The following is a 25391-nucleotide window of genomic DNA, read 5'->3' on the forward strand; positions in this document are numbered from 1 at the left end:
TTGCGAAATGAATAAAATAAAAGTGCCGAAAACAAATTAAGTCTTTAATGTAATAAGTCTTTAATGTGTAAATCATTTTCGATGTTCCCATTATTTATGTATTTTTATATGAAAATTATGTATGGTCTGTAAGTTTGTATTATGTTAATAGCTAAACAGAAGTTAGTAACAGATATACGCTTGTCCATAAATGGATGCTTCTTGGAGTTTGTACCTGTGTTTTTTTACCATTGTTAAATAGAATGCATCGTACACTTTTGTATGAATGAAAATGTGTATATCATTATAAGCTGCCTATCCATATTACAGTTGCTGACCCTCCTACAATGACGTGTCCTTTAAGAGCCGCAGCTTTCGCCAGAGAAGGGACATCGTCTGCAGAAGTTTCTTGGGAAAGCCCAGAAATAAATGATGTTATTAGTAGAACATTCGATATCGTTTGCAATCATGAGGTGTATTCACAATTCCCATTGGGTGAGAGCGATGTTTTGTGCGTAGCAACAGCAGAAGACGGAGTGTCGGCGTCTTGCAGTTTTCCAGTCACAGTGACAGGTAAAATATAGTGTATAGGAATGACATTACAGAGTGCTCACCTGTGGTGATGAAGTAGTCTCTGCATGAAGTCTATATACTATATGAAGAAACATGTAATATAAGTGTCCACCATTATAGTAATTCGACTTGTGAATACATGGTTTACATGTGACTTTGGCGTGATATACGTACACCGGAGTGTAGTAAAAAGGAAGGATTGTGTCGATTTCATTATCACATTTTCTTATTTTTTTTTTCAAATATCCCCTTCTGTAATTTAGCATGTGAAAATAGATTAGACTCGAACTGTTACGTTTTCATGAAAGTGGAGAGGGGATTTCTTGAATCAAGAGCAGCATGTCAAGAGATCGGAGCAGATCTTGTGGTGATCGAATCTCTCAAAGAAAACTCGTACATCACGACTAGAATAGCCATCGAGTTTCCGGAAATTCCTTTGGTATACATCGGGATGGATGACATAGAATCTGAGGGAAATTGGTTTTGGGTCAACGGAAATCCTGTCGGCGACGAATATGAAAGTAAATTACCTGTTATTTTAAAGTATATGAAAATTGAAAATCGTTTTGAAATTGAATTAACTACAGTAAGAAATCATAGTATTTAAACATTACCACAATATATTATTGACAGACTGGAAAGATGGACAACCAGACAACGTAAATAATCAAGATTGTGGGTTGATCCATGATGACGGCCAATGGAGTGACAACTGGTGCCACCGAGAATTGTCGTCTATCTGTGAGAAAAGTAAGTGATCCTAATAACTTGGTTCGGTAATAACTAAATGAATAATGAAGATGACATTTACTGTATATATATATATATATATATATATTATCTTTATGACTGAAACTATTGCATTACACAAGTTATTTGGTTGGGAGCTTTCGACTGCACGATCGAAAACATAATGACGTCATGTAGAGTTATCTGCGCATGCGAAGATGTTGAGTTATCGTTATCTGAATCCTTCGGCTCAGTTTTGCCCAAATATATCTCTATTGTAGTGAAGTGCATTTTTTGTAAAGTAATCTTTTTTTTTTAAGGAAATCTGTCTATATTTTCTTGTAAAGAATTATAAAAAGTAACATCATTCTAATCAAATGATTGTTTTTTCTCCAACATTAGAATAAAATAGCATTTTACCTTTATCAGAGGTGTAACCACACTTACTACATTTATTCTATACTTTTTATTTATAATTCACCTCCGTGCTAGGTACTACATACGCTTTTATGGAATGTTTAGGCGACGTTGTAGTTCATATAGATCAATGGGTGACCGGTGCTATTGCATCATGGGACACACCGAATGTTACTGATCCAAATAATCGCGAAATGCAAGTAATTTGTTACCCAAGTTCTGGCTCCGAGTTCCTAATTGGTTCGACGAAGGTAACGTGTAGAGCATTGTACGATGAATCAGAGCAAGCTACATGTTCGTTCGATGTGAACGTCGTTGGTAAGTCATACAAACTTATTCAATAAGTACGTGAAAATAAAAGAATGTCTTATTCAACTCATAATATGAAGGCATTTTTTATCTTTCATTAATATTTAATTGTTGTTTTAATCATGACCATGATAGATTAATTTTATTATGCTTTGTCAATTTAATTTGTACATTTACTTCCATTGAATATGTATTCAGAATAAATGTTTTAAATAAAAAAAATTAAAAAAAATAAATTATGAAAATGGTCTGGGAATATAGCTTTAATTTCTTAAGAATCTAAATTTCTAAACACTTTGTTTTATGATTGACATTTCAGTTTGTGACACAGCGTTTAAAAGTAGTTGCTACAAGTTTATCACATCTAAGCAAAGTTTCGAAGACTCACGTGATCTGTGTGTGGCACAGAATGCCGACTTAGTCTCTATAGAAACGCAGGCAGAAAGAGATTACCTTCTTGTCCTACAGAATGAGCTATTTCGTACATCTGCTTTAATTGGTCTGAACGACAGAGATGTAGAGAATTCGTGGAAGTGGACTGATGGTTCAACATTACAACCAGATGACTTCCAAGGTTTGCGTTTTCAATAATTTGAATTAAGAACCAAAAGACTTGCATTGGTCTTACAGTACATTGTTTTGCTTCACACTTTTCTATAGTCTTGCTGGATCGTATTAAATTATTTTTTCTTTTTAATTGATTAATAGTATTTAAAATTAGAACAAATTTCCTATTTCAATGACAGATTGGGCATCTGGTGAACCAAACAACTTAGACCCCGGTGAAGACTGCGTCATCATGAAAACCAGTGGACAATGGAGAGATGTAAGATGCGATGCAATCACCAGAGTAATATGTGAGCTAGGTATGTGTATCTTCATCATTACCGTACTTTGTTGAAATATCATCAGCTATTCATCCAATCTAAATTAAAATATTTTAAAACAATTTTCAGAAATGTCCAATTTGCAATTATTATGTCCGGCTGATATCACGGTAAAAGTCAGCGAAATGGCATCTGGTAAGATCGTGCATTACGGTGCTCCACAATTAATAGATGTCAAACAGCGGGAGGCGACAATAGCATGTAGTCCCTCATCAGGAACTGCCTTTGAAAGTGGTGTCACAAATGTTACATGCAGAGCTGTCCCAGATCAAAGTAAACTAACGGCGCATTGCTCTTTCTCAGTGACGTTAGAGGGTAAGCTTTTCTACAATCATTACAACAATTTATTCAAGTTCAGTTCACATTAAGCCTACTGACCAAGCAATGAATTATTGGATTTGTTAAAAGTTACGTAGTGAATTAATTCCACCATTTCATATACATCTGTTTACAACACTTAAAGATAAAATTAAACATGCATTGGTGTGAGCAGGAAGTATTTACTTTACTGACGAATTACGACGTATCATATTTTCTGCACGTAGTGGACATTCCTGTATTCAGGTGTCCTACAAGAGCCACTGCTTTCGCCATGGAAGGAACCACGTCTGCTGAGATGGTCTGGGACAGCCCTGTAGTAGATGATTTCATTGGAAGAACATTTGATATCGTCTGTGATCGTGAAATCCATTCACAATTCCCATTGGGTATTACCAATGTCACGTGTGTGGCAACAGCTGAAGATGGTGTTGCTCTTTCATGTATTTTTCCAGCTATAGTAACAGGTACGGTAGGCCTAAATCGTAAAATGTAAGAAATAAATTACCATATCTGCAGATCACCTAGGCTTGAATAAATCAAAGGCAATAGAAATATTCAAAACAGTGTGCATTGTACACAAACAAATGTGTGTCAGTGCCGTACGTGAACTAATGCGGCCTGTAATATATGACATCATTAGTAAATGTAGGCCTAATGCAAATGCCACATCTATTTTCTAACACGTCTTCTTTATGTCATTTAGCTTGTGATAATAGACTGCAGTCTAACTGTTACGTCTTTATAAACGTGCAAAGAAATTTTCCTGAATCAAGAGCAGCATGTCAGGAGATCGGGGCTGACCTTTTAATGATCGACTCACTCCAAGAAAACTCGTTTATCACGGCTAGAATCGCTGAAGAATTTCCAGACACAACATTAATATTTTTGGGGATAGCTGACGCTAAAGTTGAAGGGGATTGGGTGTGGGTCAATGGCGACCGTGTCGGAAACAGTTTTACAAGTAATTAATTTTCTATATATTACCACCATAAAAGTCAATGTTAATTAGTATAAATCATTTATGTATTTATTCTTGTAAAAAAAAAGGTCATGTGACTTCATCAATTTGTTATAATCATTATTTATATAGATTGGAAGGATGGAGAACCAGCAAACTCAAATGATCAAAACTGCGGGGTAATTACTGTCGATGGTCAATGGGGAGATACTTACTGCAGTAGAAAACTTGTGTCGATCTGTGAATCAAGTAAGTGACCAAAGTTGACTAAATACCATTAGTTCACATGACTTTTATATAGGCATATCATGGAAACAGGTCCTGATAAGTTTCCAACATTCAAGATTCAAGATAACCTATTGTCCATTAAAAACACAGAAACTCATTTGCAACTTAAATATAAGTTAAAATTTGGAACTCAAATTGAAAAAAAAACCGGTCTAAGAGAATAGGTATAAAAACACTTTATTTTGCAAAAACATCAACATTTTGACAATACAAAAAAAAGTTAATTATTTCTTTTCAATTAATCAAACAATCAATTTTTATTTTCGATCATGAATAAAAACATCAATTTTTTTTAAGATGGAGGAAATACAACAAAGGCAAAGCCTGACAATGTGTTGACAATCATTAGCAATATACAAGTATATTATGTAACATTAAAAATTCACATTAATCAAAACAATTATATTAAAGCAGATACACTGACCTACCCACCCTTATGAGTGTAAGTGTAAATTTGTCAAATTAGAAAGAGAGAATTCGTTTTATTAATCTGTAAGCTCATAAACATATTTTATACATATCACCACCGTATAGCAGAAATGTAATGTCAACAAAGTAAAAATGGGACATGGAAGGGAAATTAAGACAAAACAGAAAAGGTGACAGGACGATATATAACACCATCTGAATGTTCTGCTGTGTATACAAATGAAAAGTGTAAATTTTATAAAGGGAGAATTTGTTTTGTTAATCTATACAGTTCATAAACATATTGTATACATCACCACCATATAGCAGAAATGTAATGTTCCTTATTATTAATAACAAAGGAATATTGTATATTCTTTTTTTTAAATTATTTTTGAAAAAACATACAGATTGGAGACTGTATTATGATTTGAGACAATATCATTGTAATTTTCATATCTCCTTTTAATAAACTGCAAACTTACATTATTTCACCTTTCCTAGATACTACATACGCCTCCATGGAATGTCCAGGTGACGTTGTAGTTCATGTAGGTCAATGGGTAACCGGTGCTGCTGCATCATGGGAAACACCGAATGTTACTGATCCGAATGATCGCGAAATGCAAGTGATTTGCGAACCAAGTGCTGGCTCGGAACTCCTAATTGGTTTGACAACGGTCACGTGCAGAGCAATCTACGACATATCAGAGCAAGCTACATGTTCGTTCGATGTGAACGTCGTCGGTGAGTCATACAAATGTATTTAAAAACTACATGACCATAGAAAAATGTCTTACTTATCTCACAATATCGGTATTTCAGTTTGCGACACAGCGTTTAAAACAAGTTGCTACAAGTTCATTACATCTAAGCAAGTTTTCAAAGACTCTCGTGATATGTGTGTGGCACAAAATGCAGAATTGGTCTCTATAGAAACGCAGGCAGAAAGAGATTACCTCCTGGCCCTACAAAATGATCTATTTCGTACATCTGCTTTAATTGGTCTGAATGACATCGATGTGGAGAACTCGTGGAAGTGGACTGATGGTGCGACATTACAACGAGATGACTTCCAAGGTTAGTGTTTTTATTAATTAAAATTAAGGATGTTTAAATTGCTTGTTAGTTCCACAGCATTGAGTCACTTTTGAGTAGGCCTATAAACTGGTTTTACCACACATTGGCATTGCTGTAGACTGGCACTAACCTTGTTTTAGGATCTCGGGCGGATGCAGGATTTGGCGGTAGGGGGGGGGGGTGCGTGAGGGTCCACCTCACTGCGCCCTATCGGCGACAGTCGTGGCAGGTGTGTTTCACAGACGAATCGGTGTGCCTTCCCGATTGCGCAGAGAAGCTAGCAATGCACCCTAATTGGTCTGCGTCTGCAACGCAATCGGAAAAGTTGAACCAGGTTCAACCTTCTCGACAACTGTCGGCGATAGGGTGAGCGATTATATGGAAACCGAGCTTTACCATAACTATCGCACATAATGGGGTTCTGAGTAGATGGGGCCATGGGAAGAGAACGTACGTTTGCTTGTTCCGTCGCCGGAAGACTATTTTAGACGTGGGGCGGGGGTGGTTTGCGGTAGTCTTGGGGTTCTTCTAGCTCCGGAAAGTTTTGTTTTTTCTAGATGTTGAGAAATGCACTTACGTGCATTAAGCTGGTTTTCCACAAGGCGAATTTATTCGATCGAATCAAAGCGTCGGTAAAATTCATGAGCTCTGATTGATTGCGCATTTTTTCCCTTCGCAAAAACTCCGATAAGAATGTGAATGCGCATGTGCATGAACCGACGCTTTCAATTCGCGCCGGCTTAAGGAGACTTCTATTGATGGATGAATACACACTGAATGTAAAAAAGGCCCGTATCCCGAGTTCATCGTCACATTTTCAATGCACACAATCGGACAACAGTAATTATCTACAAGTTATATAATCAATACATTCAGTACATGTTGTTCGTTAAATGGTCTTCTTTAAAATATATTACAGTCTAATATGACCACAACATAAGGAAGTCCATTCTTTCAATATTTAATAGATTGTACAGAGAATTGTGATTGTTTATCAAAATCATTATATACATGTTAAATCTAATTTTTGTGTCAGAAAAAATACGTTTTCAGTGCACGCACCGACGTGAAAAGATTAACCTAATACTTGTTAATAATTATGACCACAACTTTTAAGTTGTAACTTTAGGAAAAATAATAATGAATTTTTATTGTACCACCACCAGCTGGGAAAGTAATTAAATTTGCATAAATGTCTTCTGTGATTGGTTGATTGCCAACATTTCAATGCTTAGTGGTTGAACGGTCGGATATAATGCGTAACTCTCATAATAATTTCATATTTCGAAAAATTGTTTGGAGTATATGATTACGTTCCATGATAGATTACATCCACAGGGTGCCCCTAAGCATTATTTGAAAACTGAATGAATTGCGGTTTTCCGAATCACGACAGACTGAGTAGATTAGGCCTATTGATTAAAATGTAAAACTTTAAGATTTTACTTTTAAATTACAGAAAATCACAAATTTATATTCAGTACATTCTCGACTGTCTTGGTAGACCTTATCAAATTTGGTTGGGTGCGTTATACACACCCCACCTACTGGATATACGGTCCTGGAAACTTTACATTTTACCTGCCAATTAATACAGTATTATACGCTTATTAGGCATTTTCTCAATTTCTCGGTATTATTTTTTTTTAAATTCTTTTTCCACTTCCAACGCTGTATGCTTGAAATTAACATACGCACCTCCTCTCCATCCGCCCCAGAGGATCGTTATTATTACGTTGTTTTGCCTCAATATGTTATAATAAGACTTTTTTTCCCATTTTATTGACAGATTGGGCATCTGGTGAACCAAACAACTTAGACCCCGGTGAAGACTGTGTCATCATGAAAACCAGTGGACAATGGAGAGATGTAAGATGTGATGCAATCACCAGAGCAATATGTGAGCTAGGTACGTGTAGATCTGCCACCGCCGTACTTTGTTTATGTCTACTTAGTTGATCGTTATCCAAATACTATTAAACACCATTATGATAACCTGAAGTATTGTTGTCAGAACAATAATTTGAGATAGGGTATCCTACATTTAACTGTTATTTATTATAAATTATATGAAAATGTAAATCGTCAACATTATATATTCTAAAAATATGATAGACACGCTAAACGGAGCAACATCATAAAACGAACACCTAATATAAAAACAAATGTACTTTACTGCCAACAGAGATTCCCAAATTGCGATTGTCTTGTCCAGATGACATAATTTTGCCGATCAGCCAGAGTGCATCAGGAGGTATTGCCACCTACGAGGCCCCACAACTTATTGATCCCGATAATCAGAGACAGGCGACAATAACATGTAGCAGACAGTCAGGGACAGTATTTCCACTTGGTACCACAGTTGTCATGTGTAGCGGTGTCCCCGAACAAAGTATACTAACAGCTTCTTGTTCCTTTTCTATCACGTTAGAAGGTGAGTAACTTCGTCAGCAGTTGTTTAATTTAATTGAAATGACAAACACAATGTACTTCTAAATGGAAAACAGATGAAAGCGTGTCTTCGCTTATGTGACTGATAAATATCATAGAAAACGAGAAAATCTCTTGTAGGCTATCACTAAAATTGTGTCAGACAAATATAAATTTACTAGAAGAATACTTACAACATACAATTTACTATAACAGTTGCGCCAATGCCTACAGTGACGTGTCCATTAAGAGCCACTGCCTTTGCCAGGGAAGGCACCTCGACTGCAAACGTCGTTTGGGAAAGTCCGGTGGTAGATGATGTCATTGGGAGAGCATTTGATGTTATCTGCGAACCTAAGTCGGATTCTAAATTCCAGTTGGGTGACAGCAATGTCACATGTGTAGCAAGAGCTGGAGATGGACTTGCTGTGTCTTGTAATTTTTTAGTTACAGTGACAGGTATATTTTTTATAAAAATCACGGAGCGTGAATAAATGTTTTTTTTTTTTGGGGGGGGGGGTAATAAAGGTAGGCCTATAACTGTATACAATTGCTATAAGCAGCTACAATAACAATTAAAATAGTAACTGATGTGTACATACTCAAATGATATATTATTTTCTTGTTTCAAACATATGCTCAGCTTGCAATAATAGACTAGGTACAAACTGTTATGTCTTCATGAACGTGCAAAGGAAATTTCTTAAATCAAGAGACGCGTGTCAGGAGATCGGAGCTGATCTTCTTGTAATCGAGTCACTTGAGGAAAACGTTTATATTACTTCAAAAATGGCTGAGATTCCAGAAGTAGGTCCAGCATTTATTGGAATGGATGACATTGAAATTGAAGGAGAATGGGTCTGGGTCAACGGAGATCGTGTTGGTGACTATTTTACAAGTATGTTTTAATTTTAATGTTGGTAAGATTTGGTTAAGAACAGTTTTTGGATATGAAGGCATGTAATTTACTAGGCTATACACTTGGTAGTAATTCATCACAACACAATATAGTGATGGACCAAAATTATTACTTCAACAAACCAAACCATAGGCTGATTATTAAGGCAAGTCTAAGAGGGGTGGGTCTAAACAGTGTGTATCTTACTGTACTCATACAAAAAATATGATAATGTTTTCTTCATAGATTGGAAATCTGGAGAACCTGACAACAAAAACAACCAAGATTGTGGATTGATTCTTAGTGATGGCACATGGAGTGACAACTATTGTTCAAGAGAATTGACATCCATTTGTGAAACAAGTAAATAGTTTTTAGTACACTTACTTTTTTTCTATATTGAATAAAGCATTCCATCTTACAAGTACGTGTTTTCTCGCAGTTCCACGATTTTCTCTTATTGCTATATTTTAAATTTTGTTAGGTACTACGTACGCGTTCATGGAATGTCCAAGTGATATTATAGAGTATACAAACCCTAAGGTAAACGGTGCAACTGCCTCGTGGGACAAACCAGAAGTAATTGATCCGAATAACCGCGACATGCAAGTGATCTGTGAACCGAGTGCAGGTTCAGAGTTCCTAGCAGGTGTGACGTCTGTTAGGTGTAGAGCAATGTATAACCACTCCGAGCAAGCTGCATGTTTATTCAACGTAAATATTATTGGTAAGTCACGATAATAAAATTGCACATTATACTAACGTTACTCACATAGGCCTACATCGCATGTCTACACCATACATGATAGATTTCATTGTCAGTGAACGACTGAATGTTAGAAAATAACTTTTGCATTTTTTAGATTGCGAAACCGCTTTCGAAAAGAGTTGTTACTTCCTCATCAATTCTAAACAAAAGTTTGAAGCGTCACGTGACCTCTGTTTGACGAAGAATGCTGACCTGGTATCTATAGAAACACAAGCTGAGAGAGACCACATCCTTGATCTCCAGATTGAAATGCTAGGTACTTATGTTTTAATCGGTTTGAACGACATCGATGTGGAGAACTCGTGGAGATGGATTGATGGTTCGCTCTTACAAAATGAATTTCAAGGTGGGTTCATTACTTTATTTGGAGGAAAATGTGACGCATCATCAACACGTGTATCAGAATAAATGTGTGACATATGTGGACGTTTAAATCGTGCCATGAATACGTAATAACTATTTGAAAGAATAACAATACATAGTATTTCTGTTACTATTTGTAGATATACAACTTACTTGAAATTATAAACTAATGAATGGATAATAAAATAATACTAGTATAAACATATTATATTACTGACTCACGTTTATCCACTGTTTCTCTCTTCACGTTCGGTAATATGAGCGTATGTAAAATAATAATTTTTTTTTTTTTGGGAAAAGATTGGGCATCAGGTGAACCTAACAACTTAGATCCTGGTGAAGACTGCGTTGCCATGAAAACAACTGGTCAATGGAGAGATATCAGCTGCGATGCCAGGACCAAAGCTATATGTGAACTGGGTAGGCTATGTCATTACTTCAACATAAGCTGACGTATTAAGTGCACAATATTGTTCTAATGGTCAGAAACTTCGTAAATGTATATTATGCCTACATACTCATTACTGTTAATTGTAATTTTATAGAGTTATACCCTTTGTGGTTAACCTGTCCAAGTGACATCGACTTGCACATCAAACAAGGTACCTCAGGAAAGAGTATTACTTACAGTGCACCAATACTTAATGATCCTAATCATCGACAGGCAACAGTTGCTTGCAGTTCTCCGTCAGGAACAGTTTTCCCACTTGGTACCACTGTTGTCACCTGCAACGCAATACTGAAACAAAGTATACTAACGGCGTCTTGCTCCTTTCAAGTAAAGCTAAAAGGTAAATTGGCCTATCTGAATTTAAAACAAAACCACTCCACCGACCTGGCGTTCTTAATATTTTCAACATTTGTTTATGAAGACAAATAATAATAATAATTCCATACTTCTATAGCGCATTCCGCAAAAAGCCTCAATGTGCATTACAAAAAGAAAACAAGCAGTAAATACATTTGACTTTAACTACGGTACTTAAACTGAAGCATTTGCATTATCGGTATAAGTATCCAGAACAGAGCTCCCCCCTCACCGATGTCGAAAGCAACGTCGCTGTCACACCCGGGTGCACACAGGTACTCCGTTAGGCAGTATGCTGGGCTCCGGTAGCTTTCACCTCAGAATATGTCCTCGGCTCTACTACCGTGCACTGCAAAAGACAAAAAGACGTTGTCTCGAGGTGGGGCCCGCTGTGGACACTCCACAAACGATAGCACATGCATCACCAACACAGATGAATTGAGGGAAAACATATCATGCATATTCAGCGTTGTTGAACAGAAAAGTTTTTAGCAGGGTTTTGAAAGACTCGAATGATGTATACGCTTCTCTGCTAAAAGAACACATAACACTACTCACATACTTATACATTGTTCCACACAAAAACACCATATTTATAAAATCGGCACATTATTTTTTTTTTGATATAATAATAATAATAATAATAATAATAATAAATATTATTCAAGCATTTATATATCGCTCTTTACCGGAGTCTCACAGCGCTTAAAGTAGTTGCGAACAGCCCCAGGTGTGTTTCGATTCTGTATCAATTATCAGTATATCACAAAACATATCTGCATAACTCCTCCCACTCCCAGCTTTGAAGGCTTTTAGTGGTTTATGTTTTTTTAGGCTTCACTGTCATATTGTATATTTACTTTCAGTATGTGAGGTTGGATTCCTCGACAGTTGTTACATATACATCCCAAAAAAGAGGACGTTTAACGTTCATGTTTCCATTTGTCAAGAGACTGGAGGGTCCTTGATTGACATCCGTAGTCAGGAAGAGAATGATTTTTTGTCAGCTAACTTTCAGAGTCTCATGGGGAAAAACAAAGTGTATGCTGGTCTACACTATGGGTCAGACAGTGGCTGGAAATGGGAAAATGGACAAGGGATGGAAGACTTCCAAAGTGAGTAGATTAAAAATCTTCTCAACCAATATGCAGAATCTAAAAGCACAATTCAAGATCGTCTAGGCTGTGTGAACTATGGAAACTAGGCAAAAGGTGTGGTGTTACCCAACCACGATTGACTTAAAATCTTTACCTTTTCCAAGCTTTAAGATAATATTTAAAAACATGACTTTGTCTTGCTTTTCTCCCCCGTGTTTGGATCCCATTGGAAATAAGAAACTGAAAACTTTTTTGCCGTTGATGAATTTTAATATACTCTGAACTTTTATATTTTTATATTTATTTCATGCTATATCTTTTAAAAGTAATTTAAGGTTATTGTATTTTATGCTGTTTCGTATTTTGATGTCCAACTTTTAAATCTTTGTACATGTTCTTTATGAACATGTACATTTAACAAATCAAATCAAACGAAAATTAAATACGGATTTTAGCCCAAATGGTAATAGTTTATCACAATGCAAAGTTAAAAATACAATCCCGACTGACCGACCACATTGAATTTAAAATGTTGCTGTGCAATTGTCTTAGGCGTATACATGAGGCTATTTAGCTTCTGGAGGGATCCATCCAGAAACAAGTTTAGGAAATTAGGTATAGTATTTACAGTTAGGTTGCTAAAATGGTCGCTTTGCGTGGAAAGTAGTGTTAGCGCAGCAAATGAAACTCGGACTCTCAACCTTGTGGTCAGTGGTTTAGGCCTTTCCTGAGCATGTCGCTTGTGCCCTTAGGTAAGACACCCTCTCTGCGTTTTCTCTCTCTAGCACAGGCATATGCTTGAAGGGTATAAATAGAATCGTAGTAAGGAGGGGTGGCGATCCTCTCAAATCATCCAACAGTCTGGACGGGAACTTTGAATCTGTACAGGTTCAACTGCCTTTACTAGCAAGCAAGTAGTACTGTCCAGAAAAGAACTGAAGTTGCAAGCAAGTAGGCCTACGGGTGGTTTTCAGGATGTCCATAGGTTTTGGAATTTGAAGTATGAATCCAAGAATTTTGTTCCATTTCAGATTGGGATAGCTCACAACCAAGGAAATACACCAAAGGCGAATCTTGTCTTTCACTAAAACCCAATGGAAAATGGGTTGACCAGTACTGCACCACAAAGCTGCCGACTATCTGTGAAATAGGTAAAACTTGGCTATTGCTACCTAACTGAACTTGGTGAAACTAATACTGCAACTTTTTATATACAATTTAAAAAACTATACATTTTAAGTTCTTTATTCAACTTTTAGCACAAGGATCGAGAATATGGCGAAAACACTAAACTTGATAATATTATCTCCTCATAATTCAGCATACACACTTGATGCTCTACATACATCGACGATACCCGCAGTCTTATAAAATTTAGGAGTGGAGTTGTTTTGATCGTAAACACATTATTGTTACTGTGGCAGGAATTGATAATAACTAGGCCTATGTACATGTGCCCTATGTTGTATACATTACTTTTATCCATGCAGCCTACAGATGATCGTCAAAAGACACCAGGTTTCAGACGCGTGTTAGCTGTTAGCAGCTAAATCGCTTTCCAACCAATCCGGTTCTAGGGCTAGCTGGGACAAGTTTACTTTTAGAGTAGGCTTCATTAAAGCCCGTTGAACTGGATTTAATATTATAGGGGGTTGCATTTAAATTATCGGGCTATATTTTGGTCACAGGACAGTTCTGTGTAAATTTTGAATTTATATATTTTGCAATTTTAGGCTTACAGTATCTAGAAATCAATAAGATATGCTATAAACCTAAAATTACTATATCTTATGATATATTTATATATTTTTTCTTTTTTTCCAGATATTGGCGGTTAAAGTTCAAGTAGTTGCATTCGTCACTTCACAAATGTATTATTTATTTATATTAACGATGTACAGTATCATTTTAAAAACAATGATTGGATGTCCTTTCTGTTAATCAGGCACTTGTGTTTGTCTGTTTATTATCTATATTGTGCCGTTCAAGTCATAAGTCGTCAAAACCTTAATGCGTCGTCATCAGAGTTTCGTAGGACGTAAATTTAGGCCCCATACGTTTTATTTACTGACAAACAATACGCACAGTTGCTGGTGGTGTAATTAGCTCAACAGAAGAAATACTAACAAAATGTTAAGTATTCAATGACGTTTATTATATTATATATAATCGACGTTACGCACTAATAGAAAAATAGATTACCAAGTCCAACCTGATGGTTCCAGCAATGAAATCAATAAAGAATTCCCTGGGATATAAACATGAGCATTTACATGTTACTGGATTGATTACAAATGGTAATGAAGTTGAATATTGAAATAAAGTTAATTATATTAATGATTGTTTGTAAACAATTGTTAATAATAAACATTTTATTTTATTTTTTGTTCATTAGGGAGGCTTTGCAACCTTACGAAAACCATAACGAAAATGGCTACGTCGTATAGGCTATACGTCACATTTTCGTTCTCGTTATCGCAGATTATAAAAATCCCGTTTCACACACACTGAACAAATACGAATGATATTATATCTCGAAAGTAAATGCCAATAAATATATTTATTAAGTCGTCGGAAGTTATTACTTTGCATTTAAGTGTGTTATATGCCTAGTGTGAATATATTATATAATTCTTTTGTGTATGCAGTCGTTTACGGTTAGTTATATACTGCATACAACACAGAAATAGTTAGGTTAGCGACGCTTGATGTGGCTAGTCTCTAGGCCTAGGCCCTACTGCTACTAGTAGGCCTATAGGGCTGTCTAGCCTAGATTGATAGCCATAGGCATACTAATAATACGATAGCACGTACACTTTGTTTTTGAAATTGACAATCGACACCAAAACATTTCCTATTTCCTTTATTATATTTTATGTACAGTACAGTAACTTGAATTGGCTTTGCCTATCTATCTCGTCCGTACCAAGCCGAATAATATGTAGCACCATTTTAAATGATAAAATTCAATTGAAGCAACGAGCCAATTGCCTTGAAAATTATAACAATTTATGTAACAAAGTTGCTAGACGCTCTCACGAATGTTGTGAGTCATGTTGAACTTTTTTGTCAACAGCATACAGTAGGCTACAATTTCTCATATTTTAATGTAAATACAGTTAATAATGCATTCAATTCAATTCAGCTTTTATTCATCAGTAACCCTATTCATGGGCTTTTCTCGGTTTGAAATCGAACCGTAAGTTGGTAAATATTTTCAAAATATTTGTTTTTTACTTCCGAGTTTTGTAGCTGATCGTCGTGAAAAACCCCTGAAAACTCAATGCTCTGCGACAAAAATAATTGGGGATAAGCTTAGAAGTTAGAAGTTAAAAAAAAATGTTGACGTAGTCGTTTTCGTTATCGTTTTCGTAAGGTTGCGAAACCTCCCTATTATGCCGGGAAAGCAAATTTCATGAATTTTTATTCATTAAGGTACTGTATATGACCAATCAAATAAACTTGAACTTGAACTAAAATAATAGAGACGCTTCAAACAATTATTATTAAAAAAAATATTAGAATTTTACTGAATAGCTTGGTCAATTATTATATATCACCGTATGGAGAAGGATGTTTAAAATGGATTTTATGGCTAAGCTAATACCACCACAAAATCAACATCACGTAGTATACGAATGTAATATTGAACGTCAAGATAGTGTATATCATTATGCTGTTACGGTGAATATCAAGGGTGTTAATGATTACTAACATGCTGGTAATAATTACCATTAGGCTACAAGTGAATACAAGTAGAAATTAAGTACGAAACTGAAAGAATAAAACATTGACAGAATTAAAGACGAACAAGTTGATAATACAGTCAAGTGCATAACACGAATAAACAAGAAGGGAATACAGAATATTAAGCAATTAGTAGAGCTCCGCATAGTACACTATAGGAAAATTATTAGGCCTATACGAAAGTTAGATTTAATGCCTAAAAATGTTTTGAATGCATTATATCTAACTTAAGTATAATAATTTTCCATTTAGTGTACGATGCATGCTCTACTAATTGCTTTATAAGTCAATCGCCGTCTTTTAATTTTAGTTTTTTATAACAAACTATTGTAACAGTCATCGGTTGCTCTAGTTCTTAGGCCTCTTAACAAGATAAAGCTCTACTTTTCGTTCCGTTATTTAATATATACTTTACAACATTACAAACTGATTTCCTAAAAAAATTTAAAAAATAATAATTATTTTATTTTGTATAAATTTACAAATTACTAAGCGTGAAAATTAAAACTATTAATAAGTCTTCATTACAGAGGATTAAAACAGATTTATAGACTTAAAATTTAGAAGATTATTTTACTTCTTTTTTATTGATATATTATAACCATTGATGATTGTGACTGATCAAATTTTACTAATGGTGTATCGGTGACCAGATACCTAGCTGATAGCATGTATTATACTGCACGTTGTATTCTTATTTGGAGGGTTATTTTGAAAGACTTGCCTGAGGTCGTAATGACACGAAAACATTTAGGAGCATGCTTGTTAGTGTCAGAATAAGTTTTAAATTGAAAGAATTTAAAAAAATATATATTGTCAATACCGCACAGAGTGGTTCAAATTTGGAAATGCGGAAACAGTGAGTATAATGTATCTATTATAGTAATATTAACTAACTTTTATTTGAATTTCTTCATTGGGTTGATGAACAAAATGCTGAACAGAAACTACACTACTGAGTTTCTTAAGGACCGTGAGTTAAGAGTGACTTTTGTGAAATCTGAATAAAAGTTGAGCATCTGATATAAAACAGGAACATACAGGAGAAGTTACAGCGTCGCTGTCCTTAAAGTTTCTCATAATCCTTACAAATTCTCTACGCCTCTCTATAAATATTTACAAGTTTTTTATTATGTTTGGCACTCTTTTCTTCTTAACAAACTCTCACATATTTATAACTGACTCTACAACAACTGATTGAATCAAAGATTCGTTGGTTAGAAATTATTGAATGTAGAAAATTATGTACGATACTAGTCAGTTTATCCAGGTTAGTATCTCACTTATAGTTTTCCAACATCACGATTAATTTGTGTATTTTTTTCTTCCATAAAGTCTATTTAACATTTATTGATCATATAGGCCTGTACACCACGTATAGAAATTTACATGAAAAACTTTGTAGGACACAGCCTTAGAATTAGTGTTCAGTTCAGTGTATTTCACATCATCAATATTTTAGAAAACGGATAAAATTCGCACAAGACAGGACAAATAAATAACAACAAAAGATGATTTAATGATAGCCCATGAAAGTTTTCTTTAAAAAGTTTAACTTATTTCCAATGGGGTCCTATATAAAACCAATTATAAGCATAAAGTACAATGATTAAATCAGGTAAAAATTTAAATACTTATTTAAAAAAAAAACCACTAAAATACAGACTAAAAGACATTAAAACAATTTATGTCCTAGAAGTGTAAAAAAGTCAAAAAACTCAATAAACTTTAAAATGGGGAAAGAATCGGCGTGAAGAGAGACCGATAACAGTAACAGTGATTCTATAAAACAAATTTCGATAATACAAAAGATTGAAGGAATAAAGACAATAAAAACTAAATAAGCTTGATGTAACTCGGAAGTCTGATATATTTAGTCTTACGAAAGGCGTATCTAGAAGTCTTGAAATGGGGGTGCTCAAGGGGCGCAAAGGTGAAGTTAAGAGACAGGAAGTGGGAGGACTCGATGATCAGTTGAGGGGTGCTAATTCGCAAAATAAAGTGATTTTAGGTGATTTTTAACTACATGACCGTGATTTTTGAGGGGAGACTGGGGGAGGGCCACAGGTAATTTTTGGAGGGGCGTGCGCCCCATGCCCTAGATACGCCACTGCATTCGGTCTTTGATAGACTTCCTCCCAAACTTAACAAATTTGTATATATGGGGAAAGAGAGCTAATCAAATCAAATCAAATATACTTTTATTTTCCATGATGCATGATGTGTGGTTGTAAAGAGACCCTCAAGCATTTTTTAAACGCTTGCCTGATAGCACTTTGACAAAATTAGATTTATGGAGACAAAAAAATTTCGATTCTATATATGCTAATATGCCAGGCTACTCCACTGATGGGGGCAGAGTCATAAGCCGGATAGTTAAAGACAAGTCTATTGAAATCGTGGAAATTACATCTCCATTCGAACCAAACATTAAAAAAGCACATTTTAAGAAGTGTAATAATTACAATTACCTTTTTAATGATCTAACACAACAAGGCTATAATAGTAAACTCATACGTATTGAAACAGGAAGCAGGGGACTTACCTGTTAGGAAATGTGGTTGTAAAGAGACCCTCAAGCATTTTTTAAACGCTTGTCTGATAGCACTTTGACAAAATTAGATTTATGGAGACAAAAAAATTTCGATTCTATATATGCTAATATGCCAGGCTACTCCACTGATGGGGGCAGAGTTCCAGTTAATATATTGATTACAAGTCATAAGCCGGATAGTTAAAGACAAGTCTATTGAAATCGTGGAAATTACATCTCCATTCTAACCAAACATTAAAAAAGCACATTTTAAGAAGTGTAATAATTACAATTACCTTTTTAATGATCTAACACAACAAGGCTATAATAGTAAACTCATACGTATTGAAACAGGAAGCAGGGGACTTACTTGTTATGAAAATTAGAGTAGATAAAACTGCATATTGAAAACTAGTGAAAAATAGTTCAAGTCTAAAATCAAGCAAATCAAGTCTAAATTAGGTGAGCTGGGCTTGATCTGTAGTTAAAATATTTGGAATGCTCATTAAAATCATTCTCCCATGTTGTAGCAGCATTCATAAACACCACACTGACAAGGGTCGGCCCAAAATTTCGCCTAACTTCAGCAGCCACTTGTTAAACCTCCGTTTGTAACATTTTTTATTCCTGCGTGGAATGTAAACCAGCCGATGTCCTGAAACTATTTATTGCCATTTTTGGAATTGTATCGATTGATATCCGAATAAAAAAAAAGATTTACAAACCTTGTACATATTTGAAATAACCACTTTAAGACTAGAGCTTAATCGACTAACTTTGTGTCATTAATATTATTTTTTATAACACACATTAAATGGTGGATTTTGTATCACGTCTTTCTCTCTCTTTTTTTAGTTGTCTTTAGACCAGGTTTTTACAACCCATACTGTTACTTATCACTGATTAGCTTCTTCCAATTGTCTCTGTCCATTGCAAGTTTTTGCGCTTGTTTATAGTCTAGGACGATGGTTTGTATCACGTGACATTGGTTATTTACATCATTTCGTGACTCATCATGGAAATTTACTTCCATTGTTCATTTGTATTTCCATCCATGTACTTTTTTGTTCCACCCGTTTTGCTCATTTGCACTCCTCAACCTGATACAATCTTTTCAATGGATAGAAAGACACTGGACTCTTCCATTCAGAAAAAAGTAGTTTTTTCATAAAATATCAAATGACAAGGTGTGTTATAAAACTAATAATGTATGTTTCTATTGGCGCAAATGGAAAGAATATTTTCATAAGTTGAAAGATTGACTGTTCCATTTAACTCATGAAAATATTCTTCCTATTGCACTCATCATTTGTTTAATATTCAACATCAATCCCTAATTGCAAAATATATCACTTTCTTACTCCAACGCCCAGTAGACTATCATTCTACACAGATGGTAGTATGTATTAAACTATACGTTGCATTCTCATTCTGAGGCTTGGAGGAAAGGGTTGTTGGTCAATATGAGAAGCCTCTGTGTAGCTGTCCTACTTATAACAAAATTTCCTTCAAACTGTAACTTTCGAAATGCGGAAGAAACGGTGAGTATAATGTAACTATTATATTAAATTCTTTTATTCTTCATTGGGTTCATGCTAAAATGTCTAATCAGGAACTACACTACACGAGTTTAGGAATACCGAAAGATCTTGAGTATAGTGAAATCTAAATTAAAGATGAGCATCTGTTACTGTATAAAAGAGAAACATACCTCAACTTCAACGATAGTACCCAACATGCAACGCAATAACTCCGCCCCTTTTGCAAACAAATCGAACTACGCAAGCGCAAACCCGTAACTATCGTACGTCGAGTACGTAAAATCCTGAAATTAACGTACTCCGCAACGCAAGATGAATAAATTATGACGTGCGGCGAAAACTACCTACTAACATAGAAATTGAAAATGTTACGTTTTCCAACGTTTACATGCTAAGTTTCTTGGAGTTATTTTTGATAATTGTCTTACCACACATGTAAATAACATTAATGGTAAAATATACTGGTATTTTATTTAAGGTTAAAGAATCACTTCCCAATGACGCATTGTTTGCACTCTATAAAACCTTAATTCTTCCTCACTTATTCTATAGTAATACCATCTGGGCTGATTGCAACAATTGTAACCTTGGTTCCATATATCTTAAACATAAACATATCATTCGGTTATGCTCTAATGTTCAACGTTATGATCACACTGCACCTTTATTAAATCCAACACCCTTTCTATATGATAGACATAACTTGTTGAAAGTATTATTTAAGCCTATGTAATTTTGTTAATAATAGCTTTCCTGTAAATTTTCTTAATTACACGTCCAAAATCTATCTTTTTACAGTTATGTAACCAGGTCATCTTGGATGTATCGCCCTCATAATTTCCACTCTCAACATTAAGGCACCTATGTTATTTTTTGATTGTAGTGATTCTTAGCCTTTGATTTATTCAGCTTTAGGGGCAAGGATATGAAAAACAGTTAACTAAATCACTCTTCAAACTGGCATGATATCATCACAAGACAACAGGGTCTGTATGGACCTACACCTGGGTAACCCCCTACTGATCTCGAAAGATGTACTGGGGTCTTTAAACTGCACACGAGCCAATTGTGTACACTGGGCCTACGGTTTATGGTCCTTATCCGAGAAGACTTGTTCCACCTCCAGAACCATTGACGAGCGTGCAGTTCGAACCAGATTTATGGATGTAGGCTGCGGCGCCCCTGCCTTGGCTGCTCGGCCATTCGAGTCGCCATAAGGACGTGTTCAATTCATTTATTTCTTTACTTCTATAGAAATTATATATAATATAGAAATTATATATAAATATATATAATATATATATAATATATATATATATATATATATATAATAGTACAAGACGTATGATTTATAGTTCATGTCTGTGTATTTCGTTTCTGAACAACGTTAATACATCTATGTTATTGTTTGATTGTAGTAATTATGAAATGTTAGCTTTATAAATACAGTAGACACCTAAAGTATACACCTTGCTGCTATATAAGTTGTCTGTTTCAAATATAATGTTAAAAAATAAGTCTGTATTTGTGTCGATATCTGTCATGTTCCTTACTTCTGCAAAGAGATTTCTCACATTTTTACAACCTACAAACATATGTTTATCTGTATCAATAACCTGACAAATATCACAATTCACAGACTCCCTTAGTCTCCATTAATACAATATTTCGTTGGTTGGGATTATCCTGTGAAGTAATTTGCAGTGGAATTGTGCTAATCGTTTATTTTTAAATCCTACTGTTTTCATTTATTCATTTAAAAAATAGTTTGTACTTTAACGTCGAATACACTTGAACTTTATAACAATCAAGTTTCTGTAACTATCTATGCTAAACATTTAAAGAGGTGACTTCCTTATGATGTGGTCATATTGTTTCTTGGAATTTGGATATATGAGATTGATAGTCTATCAACAATCCTTATGGTAAGCATTTTAAGAGTGAACACTCTCATGATTTCAGGAAATATAAACTTATATGCGTCTGAAGTTGCGTGACAAAGTGTTCTATGTATAGACGTTTAATACCATATAATTTTATTAAGTAAGGGCATGCATTATTCATGGTGAATTTCAACATTTTAAATAAACTCACTAGACAATAATGTTGTTTGTTCTCATAAAGGTGTATTTAATTTACATTTTACAGTGAACCACATTTTTATGTTTTTGTTTTAGGGAAAACTCTGTATTGATTAATACAGGTCAGACACATTTTTACAATCTTTTCTGAATGTTAATCCAATAATATTTGTAAGAATAAAATCAACCATTTAAAAAAAATATTTGATTATATTATACTGTATTAATATTTAAAATATTAGACCACCTCAACCGCACCATGGTAGGGGCTGAGGTAAAACATTTATGATAATGGCACCAGCAGAGATGGTCAGAAATGACTTGAATTTGGATATCATTTTCTTTGTTGACAAAAAATTAGGGGGAGGGGACGCCCGTGTTGGCCCCTTTGGACACCACTGGTTTATACAGGTCACGCATTGATAATCCGCTGCTGGAAAATTCAAGCCTATTTGATAACGTTTGATGATCGTTACAGTAAATGTAAAAAAATACATTATTTTTCTTCAAATAACATGTGATTTGATTAATTCAAAGCTAACAAAATTCCATCACAAATCTATTGAACTATAGAAGAATATAATGAAAAAGTTACTTGAAAATTTATTAAGCTAGAGCGACAGTTTGTTTTTTGTCTCAAAATACAACAATAGTTATTACAGTAGAACCCCTGTTCAGGGGGCACTAACTAAAAACGTTAAATTTTCCCCATTTTTAGCATGTTTTCATAGAGTTTTATTTTTATAGACATAAGAATCAGTTACAGTAGAATTAGATCTAATTTATAGCAATATTTTGCAATGCAAATACAATTTAGGCCTATATGAAATCAGAAGAAATGTAATTAAAACCACAATAGTTTATATGTTGCTAATATTATTTCATGATGCAATGCTAATTACAATTTTATATTGAGCTTTCTATTGAATGGATGTAGCATGAATAGACAACGAATTAGAATTAAGGGTGCATGTTATATATGGTATGGATTAGTATCCTATATACAAGTACATGAAAAACAAAGAAAACTAGAAATGCTCATGGTTAAGTGTCAAAATTGACAACATTGGTGTATACGACGTAACACATTCAGTAGGCATACCGATATTCACTCTAAGGATTTAGGGGAGAAAATTCTGGTTTATTGCTCAAAAGGTGCCAAAATATAAAGTTGAATGATTTTTTTCTTATATTGAGACTGCTGTGTTGTTGTGGTACAATGATATAAATGATTATTTTACCATTTGGCACACTCAGAAAGTGTCCCGTCCACTTAATTGATGTATCCCCATATTAGGGGTTGGCCTTAGTGTTAAAAGATATTTGCCCTTCGTTTCAGAAAAAAGTGTCCCCATAATAGGGGTGTCTCCTGAATAGGGGTGTCCCAAAGGAGAGGTTTTACTGTACTAATTTATTATTACAAAGTATGACGATTGTTATAGAGTGCGACATTATAAGACAGTTATTTGTGCGTTACCGTACTGTCACCGAAATTTTTTTTTGGCTCGTGAACTAAATGTTCGTCTTGCTCGGTAATAGATAGGATTCCCGGACTGTTCGTTATACTTAAAAATTCCCAGTGCTATTACGGCTTTTGATGACAGCTACACTTCAAGACTTTTTTCTGAGACAACTGAACAATGTTTGTTGTATTGTCTTTCCTTCCAAATAGAACATGGTATTAATTATACGTGCGTTCGAAACTGATCTGACCGTCGAAACTTTATTTTTTTTAGATTGATGCTAGGTCGAGGACTGATTTAGTGGAAATCATGCAGACAAATAAATCGTATGCTGGAGAAATGTTCGATGATAAACACGTGAATGGCGGAATTCCAAAGGGAACGAAGATAAGGAAGATTATCTTAAAGCAAGATGTGGATCGAGAAGCCTTGTCACATTTGTGGGAACGCACAGTGCCGGGTACATACCAAGGAGACATGATTCTGACTGTGGATCAGGAGTTGGCCTTACTGAAGTTGGAGGAAACTCAAGGAGAAATACATAAACGTGGAGCAGTACAGGATATCAGATGGCTCTGGCCACAAGCCGTAATACCCTTCATAATTGGTAAAAAAATAGGTAGGCCATATGCAATATTTTATAAATTAAATAATAAAAAATCAACGAAAATTATCATTGCTATTGTAGTTACTAATTGCAGTATTTTTTCAATTCAAATCCAGCCGATTAAACAACAAACTATTTCGTTATTTTCGCACTAAAAAAAACCAAATTCAAATGTAGGACTACATGGAACCTATAGCTTGTTTGGATTTCCTGGATACCTTCCAAAGAACAACTGTTGCATACATATAGTTGTCATGTACCAAACGAATTACGTTAGAATGTGGATGTTATAGTTTCACATTTTAAAATCAATACAGCACTCGTATCTGTCTTTTAGAAATATTTAGATGTATTCATACTGCAGTCAATAAAGCAATAATACATTATTTTTTTGTTATCTAGAGAACAGTAGCGCTATACTGGCAGCGATGCGATATGTAGAGTCCGTCTCATGTCTAAAATTCGTTCCAAACAACAGCTCGATATCTGAAACTCTGGGACATAAAAGTTACATTCACATTGATCTAGGAGATAGGTATATGATACTTTTTACTGGATTTCAATTTATTTAACAATTGTTTTTATTACAAAGTTTGGGTCATGTCTTAATAAAGTTACTAATACTATTTGTATATTATTCTAATAGATGTGTGGCAAACATTGGAAAGTACGGAAGTCGCAGACAGCCACTACGGCTTACCAACAGATGCTTACAGTTTGTAAGGTCATCAAAATTATTTAAAAATTATTTTAACGAAATGTGAATATTTAATATAGAAAGGCCTATATAGAAACAATATGTGTAGTTGTTCAATTAATCAGTATAGACATACATATTTATACTTTTGTTTGTTTTATTAGCAAGGCAACATCGTTCATGAATTGTTGCACACTGCGGGCTTTTACCACGAGCAGAGTAGACCTGATCGCGATGAATACGTGCAAATAAACTGGCTCAATATTGCACAATCTAAAGCCTACAATTTTGTGAAGGAAAACATTAATACAAATTATCCATACGATCTGAATTCCATCTTGCACTACGGCAGGAATGTAAGCTCAAATGTTGTTTTTTCTCCATGTACATTACAGGCCTAGTCTAGGA

The 25391-nt window shown here is 34.7% G+C and overlaps 2 protein-coding genes across 2 annotated transcripts in view; both read left to right on the forward strand.

Annotated features, from left to right (window-relative positions):
• LOC117110226 overlaps nucleotides 1–16101 on the forward strand; it is a 30798-nt gene extending 14697 nt beyond the window's left edge. The window contains exons 26-49 of the mRNA XM_033252850.1: nucleotides 310–552; nucleotides 816–1073; nucleotides 1186–1302; nucleotides 1774–2016; nucleotides 2327–2581; nucleotides 2754–2873; nucleotides 2964–3209; nucleotides 3440–3679; nucleotides 3919–4176; nucleotides 4306–4422; nucleotides 5374–5616; nucleotides 5695–5949; nucleotides 7739–7858; nucleotides 8135–8383; nucleotides 8596–8838; nucleotides 9023–9277; nucleotides 9524–9640; nucleotides 9762–10004; nucleotides 10141–10392; nucleotides 10710–10829; nucleotides 10955–11200; nucleotides 12084–12332; nucleotides 13346–13465; nucleotides 14139–16101. Coding sequence (XP_033108741.1) covers nucleotides 310–552; nucleotides 816–1073; nucleotides 1186–1302; nucleotides 1774–2016; nucleotides 2327–2581; nucleotides 2754–2873; nucleotides 2964–3209; nucleotides 3440–3679; nucleotides 3919–4176; nucleotides 4306–4422; nucleotides 5374–5616; nucleotides 5695–5949; nucleotides 7739–7858; nucleotides 8135–8383; nucleotides 8596–8838; nucleotides 9023–9277; nucleotides 9524–9640; nucleotides 9762–10004; nucleotides 10141–10392; nucleotides 10710–10829; nucleotides 10955–11200; nucleotides 12084–12332; nucleotides 13346–13465; nucleotides 14139–14152 — 4823 coding nt within the window. The 3' untranslated portion in view covers nucleotides 14153–16101. The remainder of the gene's footprint in view (nucleotides 1–309; nucleotides 553–815; nucleotides 1074–1185; nucleotides 1303–1773; nucleotides 2017–2326; nucleotides 2582–2753; nucleotides 2874–2963; nucleotides 3210–3439; nucleotides 3680–3918; nucleotides 4177–4305; nucleotides 4423–5373; nucleotides 5617–5694; nucleotides 5950–7738; nucleotides 7859–8134; nucleotides 8384–8595; nucleotides 8839–9022; nucleotides 9278–9523; nucleotides 9641–9761; nucleotides 10005–10140; nucleotides 10393–10709; nucleotides 10830–10954; nucleotides 11201–12083; nucleotides 12333–13345; nucleotides 13466–14138) is intronic.
• Nucleotides 16102–20005: 3904 nt separating this feature from the next.
• The window catches only part of LOC117110233, a 39246-nt gene continuing 33860 nt past the window's right edge, over nucleotides 20006–25391 (forward strand). Inside the window, exons 1-5 of the mRNA XM_033252862.1 lie at nucleotides 20006–20135; nucleotides 23953–24298; nucleotides 24689–24821; nucleotides 24933–25005; nucleotides 25148–25339. Of these exons, the coding sequence (XP_033108753.1) occupies nucleotides 20058–20135; nucleotides 23953–24298; nucleotides 24689–24821; nucleotides 24933–25005; nucleotides 25148–25339 (822 nt within the window). The 5' untranslated portion in view covers nucleotides 20006–20057. The remainder of the gene's footprint in view (nucleotides 20136–23952; nucleotides 24299–24688; nucleotides 24822–24932; nucleotides 25006–25147; nucleotides 25340–25391) is intronic.

The sequence above is a fragment of the Anneissia japonica genome, unplaced genomic scaffold (genome assembly GCF_011630105.1).
Source record: "Anneissia japonica isolate Jap-2015-1 unplaced genomic scaffold, ASM1163010v1 scaffold287930_len349246_cov199, whole genome shotgun sequence".
Classification (NCBI taxonomy): Eukaryota; Metazoa; Echinodermata; class Crinoidea; order Comatulida; family Comatulidae; genus Anneissia; species Anneissia japonica.